This window comes from Oncorhynchus masou, chromosome 24 (assembly GCF_036934945.1).
Source record: "Oncorhynchus masou masou isolate Uvic2021 chromosome 24, UVic_Omas_1.1, whole genome shotgun sequence".
NCBI lineage: Eukaryota > Metazoa > Chordata > Actinopteri > Salmoniformes > Salmonidae > Oncorhynchus > Oncorhynchus masou.
The window spans coordinates 83,419,059-83,445,469 of record NC_088235.1 but is presented as its reverse complement, the minus strand read 5'-3'; the positions used below and the strand labels follow the sequence as shown (position 1 = coordinate 83,445,469).

The 26,411-nt window shown below is 41.7% G+C and overlaps 1 protein-coding gene across 2 annotated transcripts; it reads right to left on the bottom strand.

Annotated features, from left to right (window-relative positions):
- Positions 1 to 990: 990 nt before the first annotated feature.
- On the bottom strand, positions 991 to 11,559 carry LOC135512854 (RNA exonuclease 1 homolog). Of its 2 annotated transcripts, XM_064935299.1 has the most exons (16): positions 11,225 to 11,559; positions 8,730 to 10,717; positions 8,410 to 8,511; positions 8,100 to 8,316; positions 7,622 to 7,779; positions 7,391 to 7,528; positions 7,091 to 7,214; positions 6,762 to 6,887; positions 6,516 to 6,653; positions 6,308 to 6,421; positions 3,961 to 4,034; positions 3,616 to 3,726; positions 3,381 to 3,496; positions 3,128 to 3,266; positions 2,335 to 2,455; positions 991 to 2,231 (listed from the first exon to the last, which is right to left on the bottom strand). In XM_064935299.1, exons 1-16 carry the CDS (start codon positions 11,409 to 11,411, stop codon positions 2,143 to 2,145), a joined length of 3,942 nt encoding a protein of 1,313 aa, XP_064791371.1. In that variant the 5' UTR covers positions 11,412 to 11,559; the 3' UTR covers positions 991 to 2,142. The 2 variants fall into 2 exon arrangements, with proteins under 2 accessions (XP_064791371.1, XP_064791372.1); XM_064935300.1 differs by lacking the exons at positions 991 to 2,231; positions 2,335 to 2,455; positions 3,128 to 3,266; ... (1 more) ...; positions 3,616 to 3,726; positions 3,961 to 4,034 and adding an exon at positions 4,043 to 6,173.
- Positions 11,560 to 26,411: the final 14,852 nt, after the last annotated feature.

Here is a 26,411-nt window from a genome sequence, read left to right as displayed (position 1 = left end):
CAACTTCACACAGGGTCCTGTGTGGCTCAGTCGGTAGAGCATGGTGCTTGCAACGCCAAGCGTCGTGGGTTCGATTCCCGCTGGGGCCACCCATATGTAAAAAAAAAAAAAAAAAAAGTAGTGGCCCCAGCCGACTTGTAAGTTGCTTTGGACAAAAGCGTCTGCTAAATGGGATATTTAACTGTACACTGGAGTTGCTTACCAAGAGGACATTGAATGCTCCTGGGTGGCCTAGTTACAGTTTTGACTTAACTCTGCTTTAAAATCTATGACAAGACTTGAAAATTGCTGTCTAGCAATGATCAACAACCTTGAGCTTGAATAATATAAAAAATAATTTGCAAATATTGTACAATCCAGGTGTGCAAAGCTCTTAGAAACTTACCCAGAAAGACTCACACTGCTGCCAAAGGTGATTCTAAACTCAGGAGGTTGAATACTTATCTAATCAAGATATAGAGTTCAATTGTTTTTTTAGTGTTTTTTTTTTACAAATGGTTAGAATTTTTCTTCCACTTTGACAAGATTATTTTGTGTAGATTGTTGACAAAATGTTTTACAATTAAATCCATTTTAACCCCACTCTAACACAACAAAACGTGGGAAAAGTCAAGGGGTGCGAATATTTTCTGAAGGCACTGTATATATATATATTTTTTTTTAACCTTTATTTAACCAGGCAAGTCAGTTAAGAACAAATTCTTATTTTCAATGACGGCCTGGGAACAGTGGGTTAACTGCCTGTTCAGGGGCAGAACGACAGATTTGTACCTTGTCAGCTCGGGGGTTTGAACTCTCAACCTTCCGGTTACTAGTCCAACGCTCTAACCACTAGGCTACACTGCCGCCCCAACGCTGCCGCCCCAGTATATGTCACAGGATAGGCAGGATAGGCACTAATATTTAAGTAAACCAGCTACATTTGGGCAACTATACACAATGTTTATTACGCTTTGACATTGGCAGCAAAAATAAATGACATAAACCAGATCTTTTCAATCTTTTTAATAGAAAATAATAAACAAAACAAAAAAATACAAAAGGAAACAACTTACAGCATATTTACAGCACCAGTTTTTACCCTCATATGTTATACCATATTTAACACAAAATTATAGCCTTTAGCTACTATAAACAATTTGATATCTGTCTGCATTGAATAACTAATTGTTGCATAATGTGGACATAGTTTTCTACATACCCTGGGAGTAATAGGTTCTATCTGTGTGGCTATAAAAATAGCCCAAGTTCACTTTCATGCAGTGCACAGGACACAAAGATAGATAGTGAGATTTGATGGTCAAGCTATTCAACACAATATCTCTAATCAACCATACCAGGACAATTTCAGACACATAAATATTTCTGTTTTGGGGTCTGACTGTCATGATTAATCAAGTTTGAGAGCCGACAAAATACTAAGAGATCGACCACATTTCATCTAACAGCACAGATGTGGTACAAACTAAGTGCAAACCCCAACACCAAGTGCATGTGTGGTGGCACCGTTCCATGTCTGAGACTAACCATGTTTAGACAATGATGTAGCAAGTTCCTCAGTACCAAGTCTTCAGTACTGTATTCATTCAACACAGATGAGGTACTTTAGCCCAATAGGAGAAGAGAGCATTTCTATAGTGCAAGTTGGGCCAAGGATGCAGCTCAGCAGCAATAGAATTTTATCCTTATTCACATAACAATAACAATGTGAACAAGAACCCCCCAGAGTTAGATCGCCAGAGGAGAAGAATACATACCAACAAAAACTGGTGACAATCATGATCATGGATTTTCTAAATAAAACAGGAACAGTAAATGAAAACACTGTTGATTTCTGCCTTTTACCAACTCACTCCATCGAGGGCTCTGGCTCTGCTGGCACTCCAACAATGTACTCCAGCAGCACCTGTCCACTATGGCCTACCTGACCAGGCAACACAGTGGCCATCCCTGCAGATCTCTTTAGAGGAGCCCATTCTCAGCCTTCTGCTCCCTGTCACTGGCAAGGTCCCACCACAGTATAACTCAAGTGCTGTGCTGTTGGCCTCTCAGACAGACAGTTCTCTCCAGGGCCCTCAGCTCCCCTTCTCTCCCCCTCCGTGTCCGTCTCTCTACAGCGGTCCGGTTAGAGGGGAGCAGAAGTCATCTCTTCACCTTGGCGTCTTCTCGGATCTTCCATATCATGAGCTCCATGCAGGCGCAGGCGTCCTCACTGGAGTCATGACCTTCAACTGAAACCAGAGGGAAATGGCCTACTAGTGATTTGTTGACATGTGACCAACGTATATCATACAGAGGAACAATAAACAGTGTAATGAGGGTTTAGCTGCTCACCGCTGTCCTGTATGATGCGTTTGAGGTGGTCTGCCATGAGGTTCCTCAGGGCCCTCTTGTATGGCAAGCCCAGGCGATGGGGAAACACAATGGCTGTGTCCACTACAGTGCTGTGTATGACCTACAAAGACCGCATGAGATACAGAGTGAGGGCCATTACACAGACACATCTACCTACGTCGTACTATAGTTGTGAAGATTGATTCCCAATCAAAATCCTATTTTCCCTAACCTAATCCCTAAACAGCCTTTTCTTGTATTCTACCCCTTTTCTCCCCAATTTTGTCCTATCCAATTGCGATCTTGTCTCATCACTGCAACTCTCCAATGGGCTCGGGAGATGCGAAAGTCAAGTCACGCGTCCTCCGGAACATGACCCGCCAAACAACACTTCTTAACACTCGCCCGCTTAACCCGGAAGCCAGCCGCACCAATGTGTCGGAGGAAACACTGTTCAACTGACGACCGAAGTCAGCTTGCAGGCGCCCGGCCCTCCAAGTAAAGCACCACCAGCCAACCCCTCCCGTAACCAGGATGATGCTGGGGACTCCAGGTCACAGCCGGTTGTGACAAAGTCCGGGATCGAACCCGGGTCTGTAGTGACGCCTCTCGGGAGACCCCACTAAAATAGCCTTTCTACAACTGAGGACCGTCAAAATGTCCAAACTTCTCTGATTTTTTGTTGGTTTTCTATTCGTGTGAGGACTTCTGGAACTCACACGAATAGTATAGTAAAACACACACACGTAATGACCAGAGGGCAATCAGATTAGGGGAGTGTGTGCGTGTGTACCTTGAGGGCAAAGAGGTCACTCTCCAGGCTGTGTCCTATGAGGATGGACTCAGTGCTGAACATGTTGAGGATCACAGCCTGCACGTCTCTCAGGGTGATGGTCGCATTCTCCAGGTCCTCCTCTGTTACACCCGAAAACCTGCACAAACCATGATGAAAACTTGTATATTTGTCCTAGCGTGTGTATGCGCATATGCTAGATATTGTTTATCTCCACACTCAAGATTGAAAACTGTTATTCTCGATCCCTTACCGTGTGTTGTAGTCAACCACTTTGCTTTCGGGTTTGACAAATGTGTCATAGATGACTTTCAGCTCAGAGTTGATAACAGTCACCCTGGTCAGCTCCAGACCCTGCTTTGTGTAACACTATTACCAAGGAAAAAGAGAGCGACAAAGACGACACATTATATAAGGTATTAAGATGCCCTCTCAGCACTCATACAGCTAATTGTGCCCAAAGAAAAGCAGTGCAGCAGCAAGCTCACCATCTCACAGTCCAGGGCGTAGACTCCACCGTTGCCGTCTGGGGGCAGCTGTTTCTCAAAGGTCTGAACATAGCCGTCCAATGATTCTTTGCGTCCGTCCTGAACGTGTTGCTGTGGACAGACAGGAGGCAAGGTGAAAAATCAAATGGCAGGTATTAGTTGATTCTTAAAATGTAACACAAACAGAGAAAGTATTCTGCTTTGAATGGAAGTCATCAAGCTCAATAAGAACCAGTCACAATGTGCCTTGGACACCACTGCCCCCTTGTGTTCCCATTGTTTCTCAGTTCAAACTCAGTATTGACATTATTACTGATCACACAGCAGAGCTGTTAGGTGTGTTACCTTAGACACAGAGCAGCCAGGAGAGCCCACAGTCCCTGAGCAGCAGCTGTAGTTGGTCTCCCAGCCTCCCGACACTGTTACCACAGACACACAGAAGCTCTTGCTAGTCCCAACTCAAAATGACACTACATTCAAATCCTAACATTCATTTTACAACATGCACAAATTCAATCACTGCAAAAGTTCATAGACAAATACAGTAAGCTCCAAAAGTATTCGGATAGTGACACCATTTAAGTTGTTCTGGCTCTGTACTCCAGCACTTTGGATTTGAAATGATACAATAACTATGATGTTAGCGCAGAATGTCAGCTTTAATTTGAGGGTATTTTTTTATCCATATCAGGTGAACCGCACTTTTTGTACATAGTCCCCCCATTTAAGTTTGTTTTGGTTGTGTTACAGATATATTTGTGCCCAAAAGAAATGAATGTTAAATAATGTGTCATTTTGGTGTCACTTTTATTGTAAATAAGAATATAATACAATAAACAGGGGAGGTTAGCATTTTTGGGGGGGATATGATATTTGTGCGTCTAACTTTCTCACTCATCATTATTCATTCAGGATTATCTGTCATCATGGTAGCATCCATATGAATCTAGAAGTGTTTAGAAACCTATTCTATTCTTATTTACAATAAAAGTGACTCCAAGATGACACAATACATTATTTACCATTCATTTCTATTGGGCACAAAATAATCTGAAACACAACCAAAACAAGTCACAAGCTAGGAATATGGGACCAAATACTAAACTTGTGACCACTTTATTACACATTAGTGAATTTGTCCCAATACTTTTGGTCCCCTGAAATGGGAAGACTATGCACAAAAAGTGCTGTAATTTCTAAACAGTTCAACAGTTCACCCGATATGGATGACAATACCCTCAAATTAAAGCTGCACTTTAACCCCAGTCATTGTATCATTTCAAAGTGCTGAAGTACAGAGCCAAAACCCCCAAATTGCCACTAACCACATTTCCACCCAACTATTTCATGCGGATGAATTACCTGACGCATTAAAAAAAAGTTACAATCGTGCTGATGGAAACATGAAATGTCATAAAAAATGTATAAATTACCACAATTTGTTCATTCGATATGGTGGGTTCTTTTTGGGTCTGTAAAATTAACTGTGAGGTGGAAACGCCTTTATTCGCAAATACTGAAATAATAACCATCATATCAAAGTCACACTATGACATGTTGTGTGGTCCTCCCACTATGACTCATCGGGAAAGCATGCAGTTTATTACAGATGAAATCAGTTATGATGAACTTCACAGGGTGGTGAAAGTGCACGGTGATGAGCTTGATGCTTAGTTACAATAAATATCAAGGGTCTTATTCTGGTGACATGATCATCGATGCTTGGCTGCCGTTTGACAAATAATATGGGGCGGCAGTGTAGCCTAGTGTTTAGAGTGTTGGTAACTGAAAGGTTGCAAGAGCTGACAAGGTACGAATCTGTCGTTCTGCCCCTGAACAGGCAGTTAACCCACTGTTCCTAGGCCGTCATTGAAAATAAGAATTTGTTCTTAACTGACTTGCCTAGTAAAATAAAGGTAAAATAAAATAAAATATCTCTCTCATCCATAATAATCTCATAATGTAGGTAGTCTACCCGCACTATCTGAGTGGGTACATTTGCTATATAATGCAACAAGTTTATTTTTTGACAAGACCATCAGTAAAGTTGAAAATGCGATGAAAACCCATTTAACTTTCATTTGGTATATGGGAATTTAACGGGAAAAGTTACACTACATTACCAAAAGTATGTGGACAAGTGCTCGTCGAACATCTCATTCTAAAATCATGGGCATTAATATGGAGTTGGTCCCCCCTCTGCTGTTTTCCACTAGATGTTGGAACATTGCTGTGGGAACTTTCTTCCATTCAGCCACAAGAGCATTAGTGAGGTCAGGCACTGATGTTGGGTGATTAGGCCTGGCTCACAGTCGGTGTTCCAATTCATCCCATGTCTCTGTGCAGGCCAGTCAAGTTCTTCCACAACGATCGACAAACCATTTCTGTATTGACCTCGCTTTGTGCACACCTGTCAGCAACGGGTGTGGCTGAAATAGTCAAATCCACTCATTTGAAGGGGAGTCCACTTACTTTTGTATATATAGTGTATTTTTATGTGCACTACGTCGTCACGCACAGCCTTTTATCCGCAAAAAGTCTGTTTGCTCGAAACATCTCTGGTGGGAAAATGCACATATTGTTTTATGCAGATTTTAGAATATTTGCATGAAAATCTGTTGGAAATTGGAGGGAAACCTAGCTAGTGTCCAAATACTTTTGAAACTCACTGTATACACACAGACAGACCTACCTTTATGTCTGCGCAGACGGCCCCAGTGATGATTACACTCCTCCTTGCGAACACAGTTGCCGTTGGCGTTGATCTTATACTCGGCCCCACATCGACAGCACACCTTGGCAAAAGCTTTGAACAAATCAAAAAATCTGTTAGTCTGGCAGAGAAGGATTTGATCCAACCAGACTGAGGAAGGTGTGTAGAGTGCTTTGTAGAGACTTACGGTCAACATTCTTCTTTTCCGGGACGTTGTGGACCACGGCTCGACCTGAGCGCTCAGGGTGTGGCCTGGGGTATCCATGCTCCTGCAGCTGCTCCTCCGTCATCAGATAGTCCCTCAGCTTCCTGTACAGCCTGACACCTGCAGCCGTGCAGACAACACATAGCTAAAATACAAAGCCCTTCCTGCCTAATCAAACATCTACTGCCTGTAATACCAGCTCCAACCAGAGGAGGACAAGCTACTCACCACTGAGTTTCTCCTCCTGTTGCTTGCCAGTCCTGTTGATGGTGAAGCTGGTCTTGGCAGCGAGGCGTCCCCCCAGCACTTCCTCATGGGACTGGGCCTTCCTGTTCCCCACCACTGCAGGGCTCCCTGAAAGAAGACAAGCAGGCCGATTAGACTCTGATCTATGTCAGTTTGGTTCTTTTCACCTAACGGTAAAGGTTGCCATTTTTGGAGGGAGATTTTATCCTAGATCTGTGCAAAAGGGCAACGACTTACAGAAGCGCTGCAACTACACCAAACGCCATCTGTTTGTAATTGCTACATAGTTAATGTATGTGTCAGTGACATACTGGCAACGGGTGAGGTGGGGGAGCTGCTCTTGCTGCGTAGCTTCTTCAGTGTGTTGACTGCCACGTTGAGGTAGATGTTCTTACTGCTGCTCCGGTCATACACCACCTTCTCCTCCTCCAGGGCCTAGAGACACAGTCCACTGTTAGAACTTCAACTCACATCAAATATTTCACAAACATAACTCATCCACCCTTTTCTAAAATGGGATACCACTAGCAGTGCCATGAGCACACATACTTAACAGTAGACATGGATAGATTAAATGATAAATCAGTTCAACCCTGTGTGGTCTCACATACCATTTGGAAGGCCAAGTCTTCAGAGGGGCAAAACTTCATACACTCATCTATAAAGTTGTTGAGGTATCGCTGGCGGACGTTGGTGGGCACTTTGGCTCCAAACTCAGTGGGAATCACTGGGCGCTTCATTGCAGAGCTCTGAGAAGAACATAAAAATAATGTCAACTAAATAGACACAAATGTCACGTTTTCATGATAATGTTCTGACATACTATAAATTCCTGGCGTTACCTTCATTGTGGGAGTGTGTGCCACCCTCTTCTGTGCAATAGTGGTGGTGGTCTTTGACAAGATGCCGGCTGATGTCTGGGCCTTCACAGAGACACCACCTGGGAGAGTCCTGGTGGGCGACAACACTCTGCTGCCTGCTAGCTTTGCCTCGACAAGACCTGTAGTCAGATAAAGAAAGGATTCTCAACAACACAGTCCTTAAATTACACTTTTCTGGTCTCATATTTTTGGGCTGTCGTAATGCATACAAACTCCGTGTTAGATCAGGGTTTCCCAAACTCAGTCCTGGGGCCCCTGTGTGCACATTTTGGTTTTTGCCCTAGCACAACAAAGCTGATTCAAATAACCAACTCATCATTAAGCTTTGATTACTTGAATCGGGCAGGGGGGGCAGAACTGAGTTTGGGAAAACCTGTGTTAGATGACATGACCATATATGGGGTGAAAGATAGAAAGGCCTTAGGCCAAGCATTCGTACCAGACTTGGAGGAGGATGGTAACGGGGTGGGGCGGTGGGCTACTCTCTTCCTCTCCCCAGGGAAGGGGCTGAGGCTTGGCCTGGGTCTGGGTGTAGAGGCAGTCTTCACGGCTGCTGCAAGCTGAGAGGCCTGCTGCTGGGCAATCTGCATGCGCTGGTAACAGATCTCCTGGGCAGTCAGTCTCCTGTACGGCGGAGGCTTTGGTGTTGCCTCAGTCTGAAACACAGAATCCAGTTTGTATTCAATGAAAGGCTTTTTGCTACGGTGGTTACCATAGAGATGTGGGTAAATACCAGAGAACAAACTCACACTTCCTTTGGCGGAGAAATGTGAAACCCTCTTCTTCTGCCCAGGAAAGAGAGTAGTTTGATTGCTGTCTGTGGCATCCTCATCATCAGAATCTTTAGAGGGCTGGGAAGGGAGAAGAAAAACTGAGCAGATTTACATTTCACACAATATTTAATGAACAGAATGTTGGAAACAAACACATTACATTCAGTGCCATTCTAAAATGAGTTACACACATTTTTACTGACCTGTATGAACAGGATACACTGCAGTGGATGCTAACCTAAGGAGATATTGTACAAAACAACTTGTAATGAAGGGAGATGGCAATCTATGGGTACCTTGGCTTGCCTTCCCTTGTCCTCGGTCTTCACATCCTTGGATTCATTGAAGATCCGTAAGCACTCCTCCATTGGGTCTTCATCCAGGTCAAAGTCCATGTCCATCTGTAGACCGGAGTAGTCCACCCCACCACCATCCATGTCATCATAGCCTCTGTCATCCTCTGGACCAACGTCATCATCCTCTGAGGATGAGGGGGTGAGCTCTGAGGCATTCCTCTTATTCAAATGCCCCCTCTTGAAAGCAGCAGCTGACTTCCTCACAATTTTCTCCTCGTCGTCATCCTCCTCGCGTTTCTCCTCTGCACTCTCATCCCCAAACAGATCCACGTGACTCAGAGATCTTTGTTTCACCTTTCCTGTTTTGCCATCCAAGAAGCTTCTGCTGTTTTTCTTCACCTTGTCTTTACTGCTGTTAGAACTCCCTTTGCTAACTTTATTGGAGCCCCTTTCTCTTCCACTGCTGTCATGTTTACCATTCTTGTGTTCTTTAAACTTTGAAGAGTCCTTTTCCTTGTCTGAAGTCTTCAGTTTTTTACTATCCCCACCCCCCTTTTCTCTCTCACTCTTGCTTGACGCCCCTTTTACTTTGTCTGTCCTTAGCTTACTCTTTCCATCACTTCTCTTTTCTTCCTGTCCCTCCTTGCCTTTGTCTATGGATTTATCCTTTATCTTGGTTTTCTCCTCTTCTTTCTTTCCCTGATTCTTGCTGTCCTTCTTTGCAGTTTCGTGGCTTGATGTCTTTGAATCACTTATTTTCTTACTGTCCCCTGCTCCTTTTTCTTTACTACTACCACTCTTTTTACTGGACTCCTTTTCAGATTTATGCACCTTCTCTACTTTGATGCTCTTCATGTGGCTGGTTTTACCTGGCACCTTTTCAGTTTCTGGTTTGTCTTTTTGCCTTGCTACTTCCTGGTTCTCCGAGTCTTCCTGCTCTTTAGCCTCCAGACTCCTCTGTTGTTTCAGCCCACCTAGAGCTCTTTCAGTCCTCTCTCCTTTCCCTGGACCAGAGGCTTCCTCCACTGACCCACTGCTACTCTTCCTCCTCTGCAGACGGCTGAGAGAGGTGGGTCGATACTCTGTCCCAGAGCTCTCCTCATCAGACTCAGAGAAACTGGCAGTGTACTTCAGTGGGTCTGGTATCACCTGTCGAGGCTTTTTAGTAGTTGGCACATATTCCTCATCCGTTGACAGCTTTCCTGTCCCTGACAGGTGAGGTCTTTTTTTCACTTCTCCCTTAGAAGCACCTGTCCTCTGGTCTTTCTTATCCTTGACAGCAATTTTAGCTGAATAGTTGGAGAGAGGGTCATATTCCATGTCTGTGGATGGTTTAGAATTATCCACTGTGTACTTGTTCTTGGAGAAGGCCGCATTATTGGAGTACTTAGGACTAGTAGAGGGAGAGGGTAGATGAGGAGATCGTGTTCGAGGAGCAGGCTTTTTCAGAGCTGTTTTGGTAACCGAGGTGGGCACATATTCCATGGAGCTGGCATGGTTGTCCTTGCTGTCAGAGTCCAAGGTGTACTTACTGGAGCGAGGGGTGGGATTATAATCAGCTGTTGTAGTCATCTGATAACTGCCTGGGTCATACGCCAAGTGGGATGCCACGGCCTGTGGTTTTGGCCAGTTAGCCATCACTTTGTGGGAACTGGCAGTAGGATCATATTCCTGGTCCCCAGATCGTGATGGTGGTTTTGGCACCAGCTTGGGGGAACTGGCAGTAGGGTCATATTTCTGGTCTCCAGTTTGTGAGAGTGGTTTCAGCAACACTTTAGGAGAACTGGCAGAAGGGTCATATTCCAGGTCCCCGATTTGTGAGAGCTTCTTCTTTTCCCGCTCCACCTCACTGCGTACCGCCTCGATGGCACGATTGACCAACTCAAGCTCGAGGGCACCCATGTCCACTGTTGCAGCAGCAGGCTCCCCATTCTGTTGCTCCTCTGGTCTTACTACCTCTGGGTTGAATGGGTCATAGCCACCTTGCTCTGAAGGAAGCCATTAGATACCAATTAGGATTAGCAAATTGTCAAGCATGTTCTATGGTAAGCATAACCCACATTTTTACAGTACTCAAACAGTTCAGTTGAATGTTATATTATGTCCCTACCTTGCATCGAAGTAAGGTTTCAAATGCCATTGTCAACAAACCTGACTTGTCACAACACGCAGAACCATTGAGTTCAACGGGTTAAGATAAGGACACCCCCTTACCCCACTCTGACTTTACTAGCTAACAGTTAACATGTACTAGCTAGCTAGTTAGCTAATGCAGCCATAACGAATTACACAGTATAGCCGATTGAGGATTTATTTAATGTACAATATATGATGTTATCAACCCCTCAGTAAGGCGAAATATATTTTTTATATTTCACAATGATTAAAATATTTAGCTAAACATTGTTGCTAACGTTATGCAGCCACTGCGACAAAACACTGGATAGCTAGCTAACATAGTTACGTTAGAGGAATACAAAATAAATGCAAATCACCCTTTTGTTTGGAGTAAAGTTCTTTTGATGTTCTAGTGTCATTTGAGCCATAAGACGCACGTCTATGTTTGCTGTGTCTGAAGTGGCAGTATGGTCTGTTGCACCCATATGTGCCGCTTTTCCCATTGCAGCTATCCGTGTAAAACGGGCAGTCAATTCCACGGAAGAAACCGGTGGATCTCAGCATAGTCTTCCTAGACCTCTCATACCCGCAGAATCGAGACTGACAATTTGGTGTAGTTCGTTTTTTAGTTGTAATAAATCGAGAGGAATCCACTTGTCACATAGCTAGGTACATGTAAAACAACAATACAGCATCCCTACGACGCCATGTTGGATGGCCAAAAAAAAGCTATCGCGAGAAGCCCACGTCGCACATATAGACGTAAATGAGAACACCAAGTACTTGCCTGTGGAAATTCAGGCCAAGGCTATGATGGGCACATGGGTGTAAGAAAGCTACCCACGGCATACTTGCGTTCATTTTCACCTTGCAATTGTGTTAATTTGCCATCTCATTGTATAAACGTGACTAAGGACTTAAGTGACTGAACATTAACAGATCACCCTGACAGGTAACAGCAATACTAGCTACCTCACGCTTCTGCAAAAAAAGTGGTAGCACCCATTAGATTGGCCTTGGAAGTCTGTCTGTGTACAATGAGTTGAGGCCCAGTAGTCAGGTCCAAGGTAGCCTAATGCGTTCAGATTTCCTTCTGGCGTTTACACAGGCAGCCAGATACTGTTTTTTTCTTCTTTACTAACTGATCTATTGACCAATCAGATCTGAAAGAAACTGATGTGATTTGTCAAAAGAGTGTGTGTGTGTGTGTGTGTGTGTGTGTGGGGGGGGGGGGGGGGTCACGATTAAAGAAACCAGACAAAAATTTATTTCACAAAAGTTATTTTTCAGTCCTTATATGGTAATCAGAACAGCTAACATCTTGATGAGAAACTGCAGTCGTTCTAATCATGATGTAGGTAGGGCTATAAGAGAACGAAAAATGTGTTTACCAGAATAGCACTGATTTGAGATTGAATGTGGTAACATTGTTTCAAACAAACTTTAAAATTGAGATATATATATATATATACATACATACACACACACACACACACACACACACACACACCTCCATCACAAAATACACCCATATACTTTCAGTCTGATTATTCAATTTTGTTGCCAAAATTGTACTCAGCATTTTGGCAAAATGCGTTTTAACTTAATACGACGTCAATTAAGTATGAGTCTATAAAATCAATATAACCATAAACAAATAATATCCCTGCTTTAAAAAAAAAAGCCGACATAATGGGCATGCACGCAGTAACCCAACCATACCTTCCTGAGCTGAACCTCAAAATCACCGACTCGCATACGAGGCAAGCTCTGACCTTTTATACATGTTCTTCACCTGTTGCGCACAGCTGATCAATTAAACCAATCAATTATGCAAATTGATGGGCTATGTCGACCAAATAATAATAAATTAGAATGTATGAAACTTTTATAGCGTTTTTCTATTATCAGTGCTATGCTTAAGGCTATTAACCCTCTTGCTGTGTTCCGGTCGAAATGGACCGATTTACAAGTTTTCTCTGAAAAATGTAGTTCATTTCATCTGATTGTCATAAGGTTCCATGAATTTGTCCACACAGGGCATCTGAACACACCAAATGCATTTAGATGATTGTCATAAAATGTGGGGTGTTTTATTTGACTTTTGTACACGTATGGTGTTCCCGGTCAAAAATGACCAGTCATTAGAAATTAATAGGTGAGACTACAATTAGTGTATAAAATTGAGTTCAGGCACATGCCCATTCATCAGATGGACACACACACACACACACACACACACACACACACACACACACACACACACACACACACACACACACACACACACACACACACACACACACACACACACACACACACACACACACACACCACTCTCCTTCTTGGCTTCCATGGCAACCCCCACGAGAAGGTTCTTGTGAGGCTCTTGATCATATCTTTGATCATGACACTGGTGAGGAGGAGAGGGGCCAGGACACAGACAATGAAGATGCATTAGAGGAGGAAGTAGTCTGGAATAAATAGCACAATATGTTTCATCTGAGTATTTGTTATAGTCAAAATAATCCATATATTATGCATTCTTTACTCAAAAACGAGTTGTATGAGCTCAGGTCAATGAGGCCTACAGGCCATAAATATCAAATAGAAGTTCAAAACGTATAATGTTTACAAGAACTTAAGTTGATAAAAAAAGATTTAACACAACATTAGGTGATAATATATGGATTGTTATGGATTTATAATCAGCTATAAACTATAATAATTTTGGAGCGGGAACACAGAATTAATTAACACGAAACGAACACAATAGGATGGGTAATTAGACTATAAGGAACAAACACTTTTTTCATGATAGACATTCAAGTAAATAAGTCGATTAAAAGCAAATGCATGCATTTATTACTGTGTATAGTTGTCTTTGACTTTGCTTGAAATAGTTGTGTATCTACTGTGTCATAAATAAGAACGAAATACGCAAGCGTTTATGACGCTTAGACCGCTCCAATGTATGTTCTTGACGAATTTTCTTAACGCACCATTGACGGGGAAAATTCTGAACACAAAATGTAGTAAGCCAGCTAGATGATGGTTTCCATCGCCAATATGTTTGCTACCGCAAATAATGATTTCAGCAACGGGTTGAATGACTCTTCTCGGCCTCTATTCCTGGGTCTTGATGTGGCAATCCTTATCAAGACCGTTGTGTTTTTATTCTGCACGGGCCTCATACTGTGGTGCTTATGGGATCTATGGAGAAGAAATGATGAAGACTTCGACGACACAGATTTGTTGTAAGTTTAGAAACATGTTTGTTTGCTTGTGTGTGTGTGTATATGTGAGAGAGACCCCATTTGCCCCCCTAGACACAACTACAACAACATAACAAACAAAAACGGGTGTCAACTCCTGCGGCTCTGTCGGACGCTGGGTATGTACATAGTCAATGGTAGGCTTCGAGAGGACTCCTACAGTAGGTACACATATAGCTCATCTCTTGGCAGTAATACTCCAGACTACTTTATCACTGACCTCAACCCAGAGCCTATGAGAGCGTTCAGTCAGTCCACTGACACCCCTATCAGACCACAGCAAAATCGCACTCCACCTGAACAGAGCTATGCTCAATCATGAGGCATCAAATCCGAAGGAACTGAATAATATTAAGAAATGCAATGGGTGGAAGAAAATTAGTGTGGAAATCTACAACAACAACAAAAAGTTGCAACGACAAAATCCAATCCCTTCTAGACAATTTCCTGGACTAAAGGTTTCACTGTAATAGTGAAGGTGCAAACATGGCAGTATAACACCGAAACAGTATATTTGACCTCTCAGCTTCCCTATCAAATCAAAACATTTCAAGCAGACAACCTAAGAATATTAACAACAATGATAAATTGTTTGATGAAGAATGCAAAAACCTAAGAAATAAATTGAGAAACCTATCCAACCAAAAACACAGAGACCCAGAAAACCTGAGCATAGGCCTTCACTATGGTGAACCACTAAAATAATAAACAACAACACAAAGAGTTAGATGTATGGATAAACCACTTCTCCAATCATTTGGGCTCTATAACAAAGAACAAACAGCAAAAACATATAAACGATCAAATACAAATCTTAGAATCAACTATTAAAGACTACCAGAACCCACTGGATTCTCCAATTATATTTAATGAACTACAGGACAAAATACAATCCCTCCGACCCAAAAAGGCCTATGGGGTTGATGATATCTGAAATGAAATCATAAAATATTCAGACCACAAATTCCAATTGGCTATACTTAAACTCTTTAACATCATCCTCAGCTCTGGCATCTTCCCCAATATTTGGAACCAAGGAAAGATCACCCCAATCCACAAAAGTGGAGACAAATTTGACCCCAATAATTACCGTGGGATATGCGTCAACAGCAACCTTGGGAAAATCCTCTGCATTATAATTAACACCAGACTCGTACATTTCCTCAGTGAAAACAATATACTGAGCAAATGTCAAATTGGAAAACACACAACATTATAAAATCCATATACACAAACAACAAGTGTGTCGTTAAAATTGGCAAAAAACACACACATTTCTTTCCACATGGCCGGTGGGTGAAACAGGGATGCAGCTTAAGACCCACCCTCTTCAACATATACAGTAACAGTCAAAAGTGTGAACACACCTACTAATTAAAAAAAAAATCTATTTTTTTTCTTCTATTTTCTACATTGTAGAATAATAAACTATGAAATAACACATATGGAATCACGTAGTAACCAAAAAAGTGTTAAACAAATCAAAATATATTTTAGATTCTTCAAAATAGCCACACTTTGCCTTGATGACAGCTTTGAATGGGTTCCCACATATACTGAGCACTTGTTGGATACTGTTCCTTCACTCTGCTGTCCAACTCATCCCAAACCATCTAAATTGGGTTGAGGTCGGCTGATTGTGGAGGCCAAATAGCCCTTACACAGCCTGGAGGTATGTTGGGTCATTGTCCTGTTGAAAAACAAATGATAGTCCCACTAAGCGCAAACCAGATGGGATGGCGTATTGCTTACGAATGCTGTGGTAGACATGCTGGTTAAGTGTGCCTTGATATTGAAATAAATCACAGAGAGTGTCACCAGCAAAGCACCCCCACATCATCACACCTCCTCCTACATGCCTCAGGTAAGAATTACACATGCTGAGATCATCTGTTCACCTACTGTGCATCTCACAAAGACACAGCAGTTTGAACAAAAAAATCTAAAATTTGGTCTCATCAGACCAAAGGACAGATATCCACCGGCCTAATGTCCATTGCTCGTGTTTCTTGGCCCAAGCAAGTCTCTTCTTCTTATTGGTGTCCTTTGTAGTGGTTTCTTTGCAGCAATTCGTCCATGAAGGCCTGATTCACGCAGTATCTTCTGAACAGTTGATGTTGAGATGTGTCTGTTACTTGAACTCTGTGAAGCATTTATTTGGGATGCAATTTCCGAGTCTGGTAACTCTAATGAACTTATCCTCTGCAGCAGAGGTAACTGTGGGTCTTCCTTTCCAGTGGCGGTCCTCATAAGAGCCAGTTTCATCATAGCGCTTGATGGTTTTTGTGACTGCACTTGAAGAAACTTTAAAAGTTCTTGACATTTTTCAGATTGACTGACCTTCATGTTTTAAAGTAATGATGGACTGTCATTTCTCTTTGCTTATTTGAGCTATTCTTGCCATAAAATGGACTTGGTCTTTTACCAAATAGGCCTATCTTCTGTTTACCGCCCCTACCTTGTTACAACACAACTGATCGGCTCAAATGCATTAAGAAGGAAATAAATTACACAAATCAACTTTTAACAAGGCACACCTGTTAATAGAAATGCATTCCAGGTGAATACCTTATGAAGCTGGCTGTGAATGCCAAGTGTGCAAATTTGTCCTCAAGGCAAAGGGTGACTACTTCGAACAAACTCAAATATAAAATATATTTACATTTGTTTAAACACTTTTTTTGGTTACTACTTCATAGTTTTGAGGTCTTCACTATCATTCTACAATGTAGAAAATACAAAAAAAAAGAAAAACCCTTGAATGAGTAGGTGTGTCCAAACTTTAAACTGGTACTGTATATCAACGAATTGGCGAGGGAACTAGAACAGTCTGCAGCACACGGCGTCATCCTACTAGAATTTGAAGTCAAATGTCTACTGTTTGTTGATGATCTGGTGCTTCTGTCTCCAACCAAGGAGGGCCTACAGAAGCACCTATATCTTCTGTACATATTCTGTCAGACCTGGGCCCTGACAGTAAATCTCAGGAAGACAACAATAATGGTGATCCAATAAAGGTCCAATTGCCAGGACCACGAATACAAATTCCATCTGTTTCGCTAGAGCACACAAAAAACTTAAAACTAAAAATACTTGAATCAGTTATACAGCGGCTTGCGAAAGTATTCACCCCCCTTGGCATTTTTCCTATTTTATTGCCTTACAACCTGGAATTAAAATAGATTTTTGGGGGGTTTGTATCATTTGATTTACACAACATGCCTACCACTTTGAAGATGCAAAATATTTTTTATTGTGAAATAAACAAGAAATAAGACAAAAAATGCGTAACTATTCACCCCCTAAGTATTTTCCAGCAATTACAGCTGCAAGTCTCTTGGGGTATGTCTCTATAAGCTTGGCACAACTAGCCACTGGGATTTTTGCCCATTCTTCAAGGCAAAACTGCTCCAGCTCCTTCAGGTTGGATGGGTTCCGCTGGTATACAGCAATTTTTAAGTCATACCACAGATTCTCAATAGGATTGAGGTCTGGGCTTTGACTAGGCCATTCCAAGACATTTAAATGTTTCCCCTTAAACCACTTGAGTGTCCCTTTAGCAGTATGCTTAGGGTCATTGTCCTGTTGGAAGGTGAACCTCTGTCCCAGTCTCAAATCTCTGGAAGACTGAAACAGGTTTCCCTCAAGAATTTCCCTGTATTTAGCGCCATTCATCATTCCTTCAATTCTGACCAGTTTCCCAGTCCCTGCCAATGAAAAACATCCCCACAGGGGATGGGGTTATCAGGGTGATGAGAGGTGTTGGGTTTTCACCAGACATAGCGTTTTCCTTGATGGCCAAGGTACCAGAGTACTTTCTTCCATATGTTTGGGGAGTCTCCCACATGTCTTTTGGTGAACAAACGTGTGTGCTTATTTTTTTCTTTAAGCAATGGTTTTTTTTTCTGGACCCTCTTCTGTAAAGCCCAGCTCTGTGGAGTGTACAGCTGAAAGTGGTCCTATGGACAGATACTCCAATCTCCGCTTTGCAGCTCCTTCAGGGTTATCTTTGGTTTATTTGTTGCCTCTCTGATGAATGCCCTCCTTACCTGGTCTGTGAGTTTTGGTGGGCGGCCCTCTCTTGGCAGGTTTGTTATGGTGTCATATTATTTAAATGTTTTAATAATGGATTTAATGGTGCTCCATGGGATGTTCAATGTTTCTGATATTTTTTTTATATCCCAACCCTGATCTGTACTTCTCCACAACTTTGTCCCTGACCTGTTTGGAGAGCTCCTTGGTTTTCATGGTGCCACTTGCTAGTTGCTTGGTGGTGCCCCTTGCTTAATGGTGTTGCAGACTCTGGTGTCATGTCCTGACCTTAGAGAGCCTTTTTATTTCTCTATTTGGTTAGGTCGGGGTGTGATTTGTGTGGCCACTCTAGTTTTTCTATTTCTTTGTTGACCGGGTATGGTTCCCAATCAGAGGCAGCTGTCTATCGTTGTCTTTGATTGAGGATCATACTTAGGCAGTCTTGTTTCCCACCTTAGTTTGTGGGATCTTGTGTTTGTGTCGTGCCTGTGAGCACGCCAGATGTTTTGCTTGCTGTTTTGTTTCATTTAAATAAACATGTGAAACTCTATGTACGCTGCGCCTTCGTCCGCTCATTTTGAAGAACGTGACATCTGGGGCCTTTCAGAACAGGTGTATATATATACTGAGATCATGTGACAGATCATGAGACACTTAAATAAAGTCCACCTGTGTGCAATCTAACTAATTGTGTGACTTCTGAAGGTAATTGGATGCACCAGATCTTATTTAGGGGCTTCATAGCAAACGGGGTGAATACAGTTGAAGACGGACGGTTACATACACCTTAGCCAAATATTTAAATTAAACTCAGTTTTTCACAATTCCTGACATTTAATCCTAGTAAAAATGCCCTGTCTTAGGTCAGTTAGGATCACCACTTTATTTTAAGAATGTGAAAGTTTTGAATAATGGTAGAGAATAATTTATTTCAGCTTTTATTTAATTCATCACATTCCCAGTGGGTCAGAAGTTTACATACACTCAATTAGTATTTGGTAGCATTGCCTTTAAATTTAACTTGGGTCAAACATTTTGGGTAGCCTTCCACAAGCTTCCAACAATAAGTTGGGTGATTTTTGGCCCATTCCTCCTGACAGAGCAGATGTAACTGAGTCAGGTTTGTAGGCCTCCTTGCTTGCACGCGCTTTTTCAGTTTTGCCCACAAATTTTCTGTAAGATTGAAGTCAGGGCTTTGTGATGGCCACTCCAATACCTTGACTTTGTTGTCCTTAAGCCACCATTTTGCCACAACTTTGGAAGTATGCTTGGGGTCATTGTCCATTTGGAAGACCCATTTGCGACCAAGCTTTAACTTCCTGACTGATGTTGCTTGAATATATCCGCATCATTTTTTCTTCCCCATGATGCCATCTATTTTGTGAAGTGCACCAGTCCCTCCTGCAGCAAAGCACCCCCACAACATGATGCTGCTACCCCCGTGCTTCACGGTTGGGATTGTTCTTCGGCTTGCAAGCCTCCCCCTTTATCCTCCAAACATAACAATGGTCATTATGTCCAAACAGTTCTATTTTTGTTTCATCAGACCAGAGGACATTTCTCCAAAAAGTACTATATTTGTCCCCATGTGCAGTTCGAACCATTGTCTGGCATTTTTATGGTGGTTTTGGAGCAGGTGCTTTTTCCTTGCTGAGCGGCCTTTCAGATTATGTCGATATAGGACTCGTTTTACTGTGGATATAGATACTTTTGTACCTTTTTTCCTCCAGCATCTTCACAAGGTTCTTTGCTGTTGTTCTGGGATTGATTTGCACTTTTTGCACTACAGTACGTTCATCTCTAGGAGACAGAATGCGTCTCCTCCCTGAGCGGTATGACGGCCGCGTGGTCCCATGGTGTTTATACTTGCGTACTATTGTTTGTACAGATGAATGTGACACCTTCAGGCATTTGGAAATTGCTCCCAAGGATGAACCAGACTTGTACAGGTCTACAATATTTTTTCTGAGGTCTTTCTTTTGATTTTCCCATGATGTCAAGCAAAGAGGCACTGAGTTTGAAAGTCGGCCTTCAAATACATCCACAGGTACACCTCCAATTGACTCAAATGATGTCAGTTAGCCTATCAGAAGTTTCAAAAACCATGACATGGTTTTCTGGAATTTTCCAAGCTCTTTAAAGGCACAGTCAACTTAGTGTATGTGAACTTCTGACCCACTGGAATTGTGATACAGTGAAACAATCTGTCTGTAAACAATTGTTGGAAGAATTACTTGTGTCATGCACAAAGTAGATGTCCTATCCGACTTGCCAAAACTATAGTTTAACAAGAAATTTGTGGAGGGGTTGAAAGACGAGTTTTAATGACTCCAACCTAAGTGTATGTAAACTTCCGACTTCAACTGTATATACAGTATGTACGCACCACTTTTCCAGATTTTTCTTTTTCATAATTTTTTTTAACCAAGTTATTTTTTTTCACTTTACCAATTTGGACTATTTTGTGTATGTCCATTACATGAAATCCAAATAAAAATCTATTTAAATTACAGGTTGCAATGCAACAAAATAGGAAAAACGCCAAGGGTGATTAATACTTTTGCAAGGCACTGTAGAACCCTGTGCCCTTTGTGATTGTGAGGTCAGGGGTATGCTCACTAACCAAGATTTCTGCAAAAATATCCTCAGTGTACAACGTAAAAAAACAAATATTGCATGCAGAGCAGAATTCGGCCGATACCCGCTAATTAGAAAAGAAAAGAGACGTTAAATTCTACAACCACCTAAAAGGAAGCGATTCCCAAACTTTCCATAACAAAGCTATCACCTACAGAGAAATGAACTCGGAGAAGAGCCCCCTAAGCAAGCTGGTCCTGGGTCTCTGTTCACAAACACAAACAGACCCCACAGAGCCCCAGGACAGCAACACAGTTAGACCCATCCAAATCATGAGAAAACAAAAAGATAATTACTTGACACATTGGAAAGAATTTACAAAAAAAAACAGAGCAAACTAGAATGCCTAAAATTAAGGAAATCTTTGACTATGTAGACCCAGTGAGCATAGTCTAGCTATTGAGAAAGGCAGCTGAAGGCAGACCTGGCTCTCAATTGAAGACAGGCTATGTGCACACTGCCCACAAAATGAGGTGGAAACTGAGCTGTGCTTCCTAACCTCCTGTCAAATGTAAGACCATATTAGAGACATATATTTCCCTCAAATTACACAGACCCACAAAGAATTTGAAAACACATTCAATTTGATAAACTCCCATACATATTGGGTGAAATACCACAGTGTGCAATCAGAGCAGCAAGATTTGTGACCTGTTGTCACAAGAAAAGGTCAACCAGTGAAGAACAAACACCATTGTAAATTGTTTACCATTGTAAACATGCAGAGAGAGAGAGAGAGAGAGAGAGAGAGAGAGAGAGAGAGAGAGAGAGAGAGAGAGAGAGAGAGTGTGCTCTAGCCAACACTTAATTAATTTCATACATTTCTTCAAAAAATGTTTTTACGAATATCAGTGGTATCTTTTCTCACAAGGGACATGCTGAAGGATTTGACCACCCAGAGCTACACCCTATACAGTAGCTGCTTAGACCATGTGAATGAACTGGATGATCTGCTGGAGAACAGATCTGTGCACAAGGTCAGCTGTAGGAGCAGAAGACAGAGGAAGCCAAGGTGGCAGCAGTCTCCAGATTCCTATGTTGACTCAAGCTCAGGTTGTAGCCTTACTACTGAATATGACTCTGAATTTGACTCTTTCAACAACACGGCAAGTGAACTTGATACAAAGGGAAAACCTTCATTTTCCTCCAAATGTCATGTCGAGTTACCGTCTGACTGCAGACAGTGCAGGTCTATGCACCTGTGTAACAATGATGGTGGCAGGTGCGTCGACATCAGGGTGGACACTCCAGATTCCGGAAACAAAACCACCACCAGCAGTAAGACTCAGGACAGCTTTTGGCCTCTGAGCATTATGGGGTCATCTGATTATATCAGCTCATTTAACTCCTGGTCCTCCCTCAGCTCCTCAAGATCCAGTCTATCCACTCTTGTGTCTGTAAGACCTGAGATGAGTGAAGCGATCCATGCTCCACCAGTGGTTTCCAAGAATGAGCCATGCTCTACTAACAAAGGTCCTGCTGGCAGGTCAGAGTTGAATAACCCACTACCAGTAGAATTGCAGGGGATGCACAGTCTAGAGAACAGTATCTGGAAAGAGGCCACAAAGAAGATTCCTGAGCTTGTTTTCAATGTTGAAGAGGAAAAACATCGAACTATGGTGTGTGACAAAGTTACAGATCCCGAACAGGAAAATGCAAAGACCCCATTTCAAAAAAGTCTTGCCATGTTTGAAAATCTTATCAAAATGAAGGAAAAATCTTTTGGCAAATTATCAAAAATGAACTCTACTGATATATCCCGGGTAGCCTTCAATGATCAGAAACGGGAAAATATGTATCTCTTGTCTAAGCCACAGGGAAATGCTTGTCCTAACAGGTTAGTGAAGAAGCTAGTCCGACCAGGTATTCACATCCCTATACCCAGAGTGAAACATGTTTTATTCATGGAAAAGGCATCCATTCAACTTCTTGAGATGAACCTGAAACAGAAGCGTTTGGAAAATGTATTGGGAGCGCCCACCATCTTCAGCAAGTCCATGGAACTGATCACACCCGGAGAAACTTCTCAGCCTAAGGAAGTGACATCATCAGAGGTAGAGTTGGAATTGAATTGCTCTAAGACACTTTTCCTCAGCAAAGAAATGAGAGACAAGCTAGACTTCCACATCAAACGCAAGAAAATCCAACACCTCTGGGGTCTGCCTCATGTGGTGACAAAGTCTATTGAAGCTCTAATTCCCAAGGCACCAAAGATAGACCATAGCAGAGTTTCCCCAAAGCCCAAGTATGACATAGAGGTGATGACAAGTGGCTTGCCATTTTTGACTGACGAACAGAAAGAGGCTTTAGAGGGCAATGTGAGGAAAAAGAAGGCTCACAAAAACTGGGGTTACCCAAAACGGATACTGGACTCTCTGAAGGCATTTGAGGTTCCTGAGGGTGTGGCCAAAGACCTGTACAAGAGAAGTCGCCCTGGAGCCAAAGTCCAACACCCCCGAGCGGCCTCTAAGGTTACGGATATCCCTGTGGAGCCCAAAGAGCCTCAGACATCAGCTACATCCAAAACCAACGACCACAAAGAAATTAGTAAAAAACAACAGAACAACCAGAACAACTCCCATAGCCTATCAGAAACCAGTGCCGCTGAGATTCAAGAAAGAGGATTTCCCAAAGTCGCTTTTGGGCCTTTTTCTAAGAAGTGTTTCCATTCCGAGTATCCAGTACTCACAACGTGTTTGAAATGTGGATCCAATCTAAATAAATATTCACTGCACAAAGGATCCAACGTGCACAGAGAGTTGATAGCAAGGAGCACAGAAGGGGAGGGAAGAGACAATGCATCCCCACAAACACAGACTACCTGTCTGTCAGAGCAGCCATCAGTGTCAACTAGCAGACCCTGCAGGTTTGGAACATATTTTTTATCACTATGAGTACCAACATAAAACATGTACTCTATGGCTGATACAATCCAATGTTATCATTCAAAGATATTTGCCCTTTCGTAATAATTTCTTATTTTCCCTCAACAGGAGTCCTGAAGGAAGAAAAGTTTATTTCCCTCAACATGAGTCCTCTTTCTGAAGAAATAATAATTTATTTTGACCAACATCAAATAAATACAGATATTATTATTTTGCATTTATCCCTTAATTCTGTGCAATATTTTTAGGTGAGCTGGAGTAGTTTCAGAAAGTAAACACTAGGGGGACACATTCTCTTAGGATTTGAGCACTGATCTAAATGTACTAAACAAATGTTTTTGCTTTACCTTTATTTAACTAGGCAAGTCAGTTAAGAACACATTCTTATTTTCAATGACGGCTTAGGAACAGTGGGCTAACTGCCTTGTTCAGGGGAAGAACAACAGATCTTCACCTTGTCAACCTGATGCCCCAAATATATAATGTAATATATAAACTCTACTACAAATGTATTTGGACAGCAGTGTTATGTAATTCAGTAAAATCATTAAAATTGTCACATGTTAAGTTTATATTTTTGTTCAGTATAAAAGGAGAGAGATAGGATTTTAGCACGAGTGTATCGGCCATCGCTGGTGAGTGAGCTGCGCATCATTGGGTTAGTCTGTGCAACTCAAAAGCTTTTTTAGGACTATAATTTTCCCCTCATATTGTACAATATGTTTTTCTCCTCCACACATTTAAGACTAGGCTATTGATGGATTCAAGACTAGGTCGTTTTTAATGATCTCACATTTTCAGTTTGTCAGTGTCAAAGTAGCCTGACATTTCAATCATTTGTGCGGTATTACAAAATATTCTGCTAAAGTCTCCAGTCATGTAAAATTATATAGAATTGCATGAAATGCATTTATAAAAGGCCTAATTTTCCAAATAAAACACAATGCAAAAGCATCCAACAAGTTTGTAGAGTCACAAGCTTGGTGCAGTCATTGCGGGCTAGGAATATACTAAACTTGTGACTAAAATGAATACACTATAAGTGAATTTGTCCAAATACTTATGACACCTTCAAATGGGGGGGGGGACTAGATATTTGAAGTGATTTTATTTCTAAAGGTAAAACAGATAGGCCAATGTATGAAAATATCCTCAAATAAAAGGTGACATTATGTACTGTCCTCTCTGTAAAATATTTGATCTCAAATCCAAAAAGCTGGACTAAAGAACCAAATGAAACGTTTTAGCTTCACTGTCCATATAAATATGTAGGGGAGTATAGCTCAGCCCCAAACAAACTAGCATTGCTAATGTCTCATTTCCTCGAGCCCTATTTGCGCAACAAGTAACCCATTGGGCAATGGGTTAGCAGTGTGTCTGTTACATAATACAAGATATATGATAGAGACCGAAGTGGACATTCCTTTTTTGTATGATGTTGAGTAATTGGAAAGTACAGTATCAGATTCAGAGCATATGACTTGTGTGTGCTCACTGAGTATTTGCAGGCATTCAGTGTCACAGCCCCTGGAATGGTAAGCAACACTGCCAGATCTCCTGGGGAAACATTAGGTGGCAGCTCTTACAGCAAGCTGCATCAGTTTCTTAATGTGAATAGACAGTCATGAATCCTTAACACCTCTGACTAGGGACAAAACCATTACGTGTGACTATGTTGATAACTAATATTTACTAACCACCCCCAAGCCAAGGTCAAACAAGCCGATACTCAGGTATCGGCCTTGTATCTGTTCAAGAGCAATTTACAGTAGAATGCTGACTGGGAGTGGTCAAATGACTTCAGCCTTGGTCAAGAGATAAACTGGCAGAGTAAAACTATGGTGATTGTGCCAGTTAACAAATGACAACATGCTACAGATGGTTCAGCAGTTACTTCCTTGAATTGGCCCCAAGGCATCTACAGTGCCTTCAGAAAGTATTCATACCCCTTGACTTATTCCACATTTTGTTGTGTTACAGCCTGAATTCAAAATTGATTAAATACATAGTTTTTTTCATCAAAACACAATACTCCATAATGACAACGTGAAAACATGTTTTTAGAAATGTTTGCAAATCTATTGAAAAGGAAATACAGAAATGTCTCATTTACATAAGTATTCAGTATTCACCACCCTGAGTCAATACTTTGTAGATGCACCTACAGTTGTGCAATTACAGCTGTGAGTCTTTCTGGGTAAATTTCTAAGAGCTTTCTACACCTGGATTTTTAAAATTATTTTCAAAAAATGTCAAGCTTTGTAAAATTGGTTGTTGATCATTGCTAGACAACCATTTTCAGCTCTTGCCATAGATTTTCAAGTAGATTTAAGTCAAAACTGTAACCAGTCAGGAACATTCACTGTCATCTTGGTAAGCAACTCCAAGGTAGATTTGGCCTTGTGTTTTAGGTTACTGTCCTGCTGAAAGGTGAATCCAACTCCCAGTGTCTGTTGGAAAGGAGACTGAACAAGGTTTTCCTCTAGGATTTTGCCTGTACTTAGCTCCATTTCATTTATTTTTTTATCCTGAAAATGTCCCCAGTCCTTAACAAGCATACCCATAGCATGATACAGCCACCACTATGCTTGAAAATATGGAGAGTGATACTCAGTGTTGTGTGTTGTAATGTTTTGTTTTTGCCCAAAGCATAACACATTGTATTCAGGACAAAAAGGGAATTGCTTGGCCACATTTTTTGAAGTATTACTTTAGTACCTTGTTGCAAACAGGAT

What these genes read in the sequence shown, in the direction of transcription:
- LOC135512854 (XM_064935299.1), bottom strand. Translation starts at nt 11,411, where the DNA reads ATGCTGAGATCCACCGGTTTCTTCCGTGGAATTGACTGCCCGTTTTAC. An exon ending in CTGGCTGCTCTGTGTCTAAG is followed by an intron (nt 3,727 to 3,960) that starts GTAACACACCTA and finishes GTCTGTCCACAG; the next exon opens with CAACACGTTCAGGACGGACG. An exon ending in GTGGTTGACTACAACACACG is followed by an intron (nt 3,267 to 3,380) that starts GTAAGGGATCGA and finishes TGGTTTGTGCAG; the next exon opens with GTTTTCGGGTGTAACAGAGG.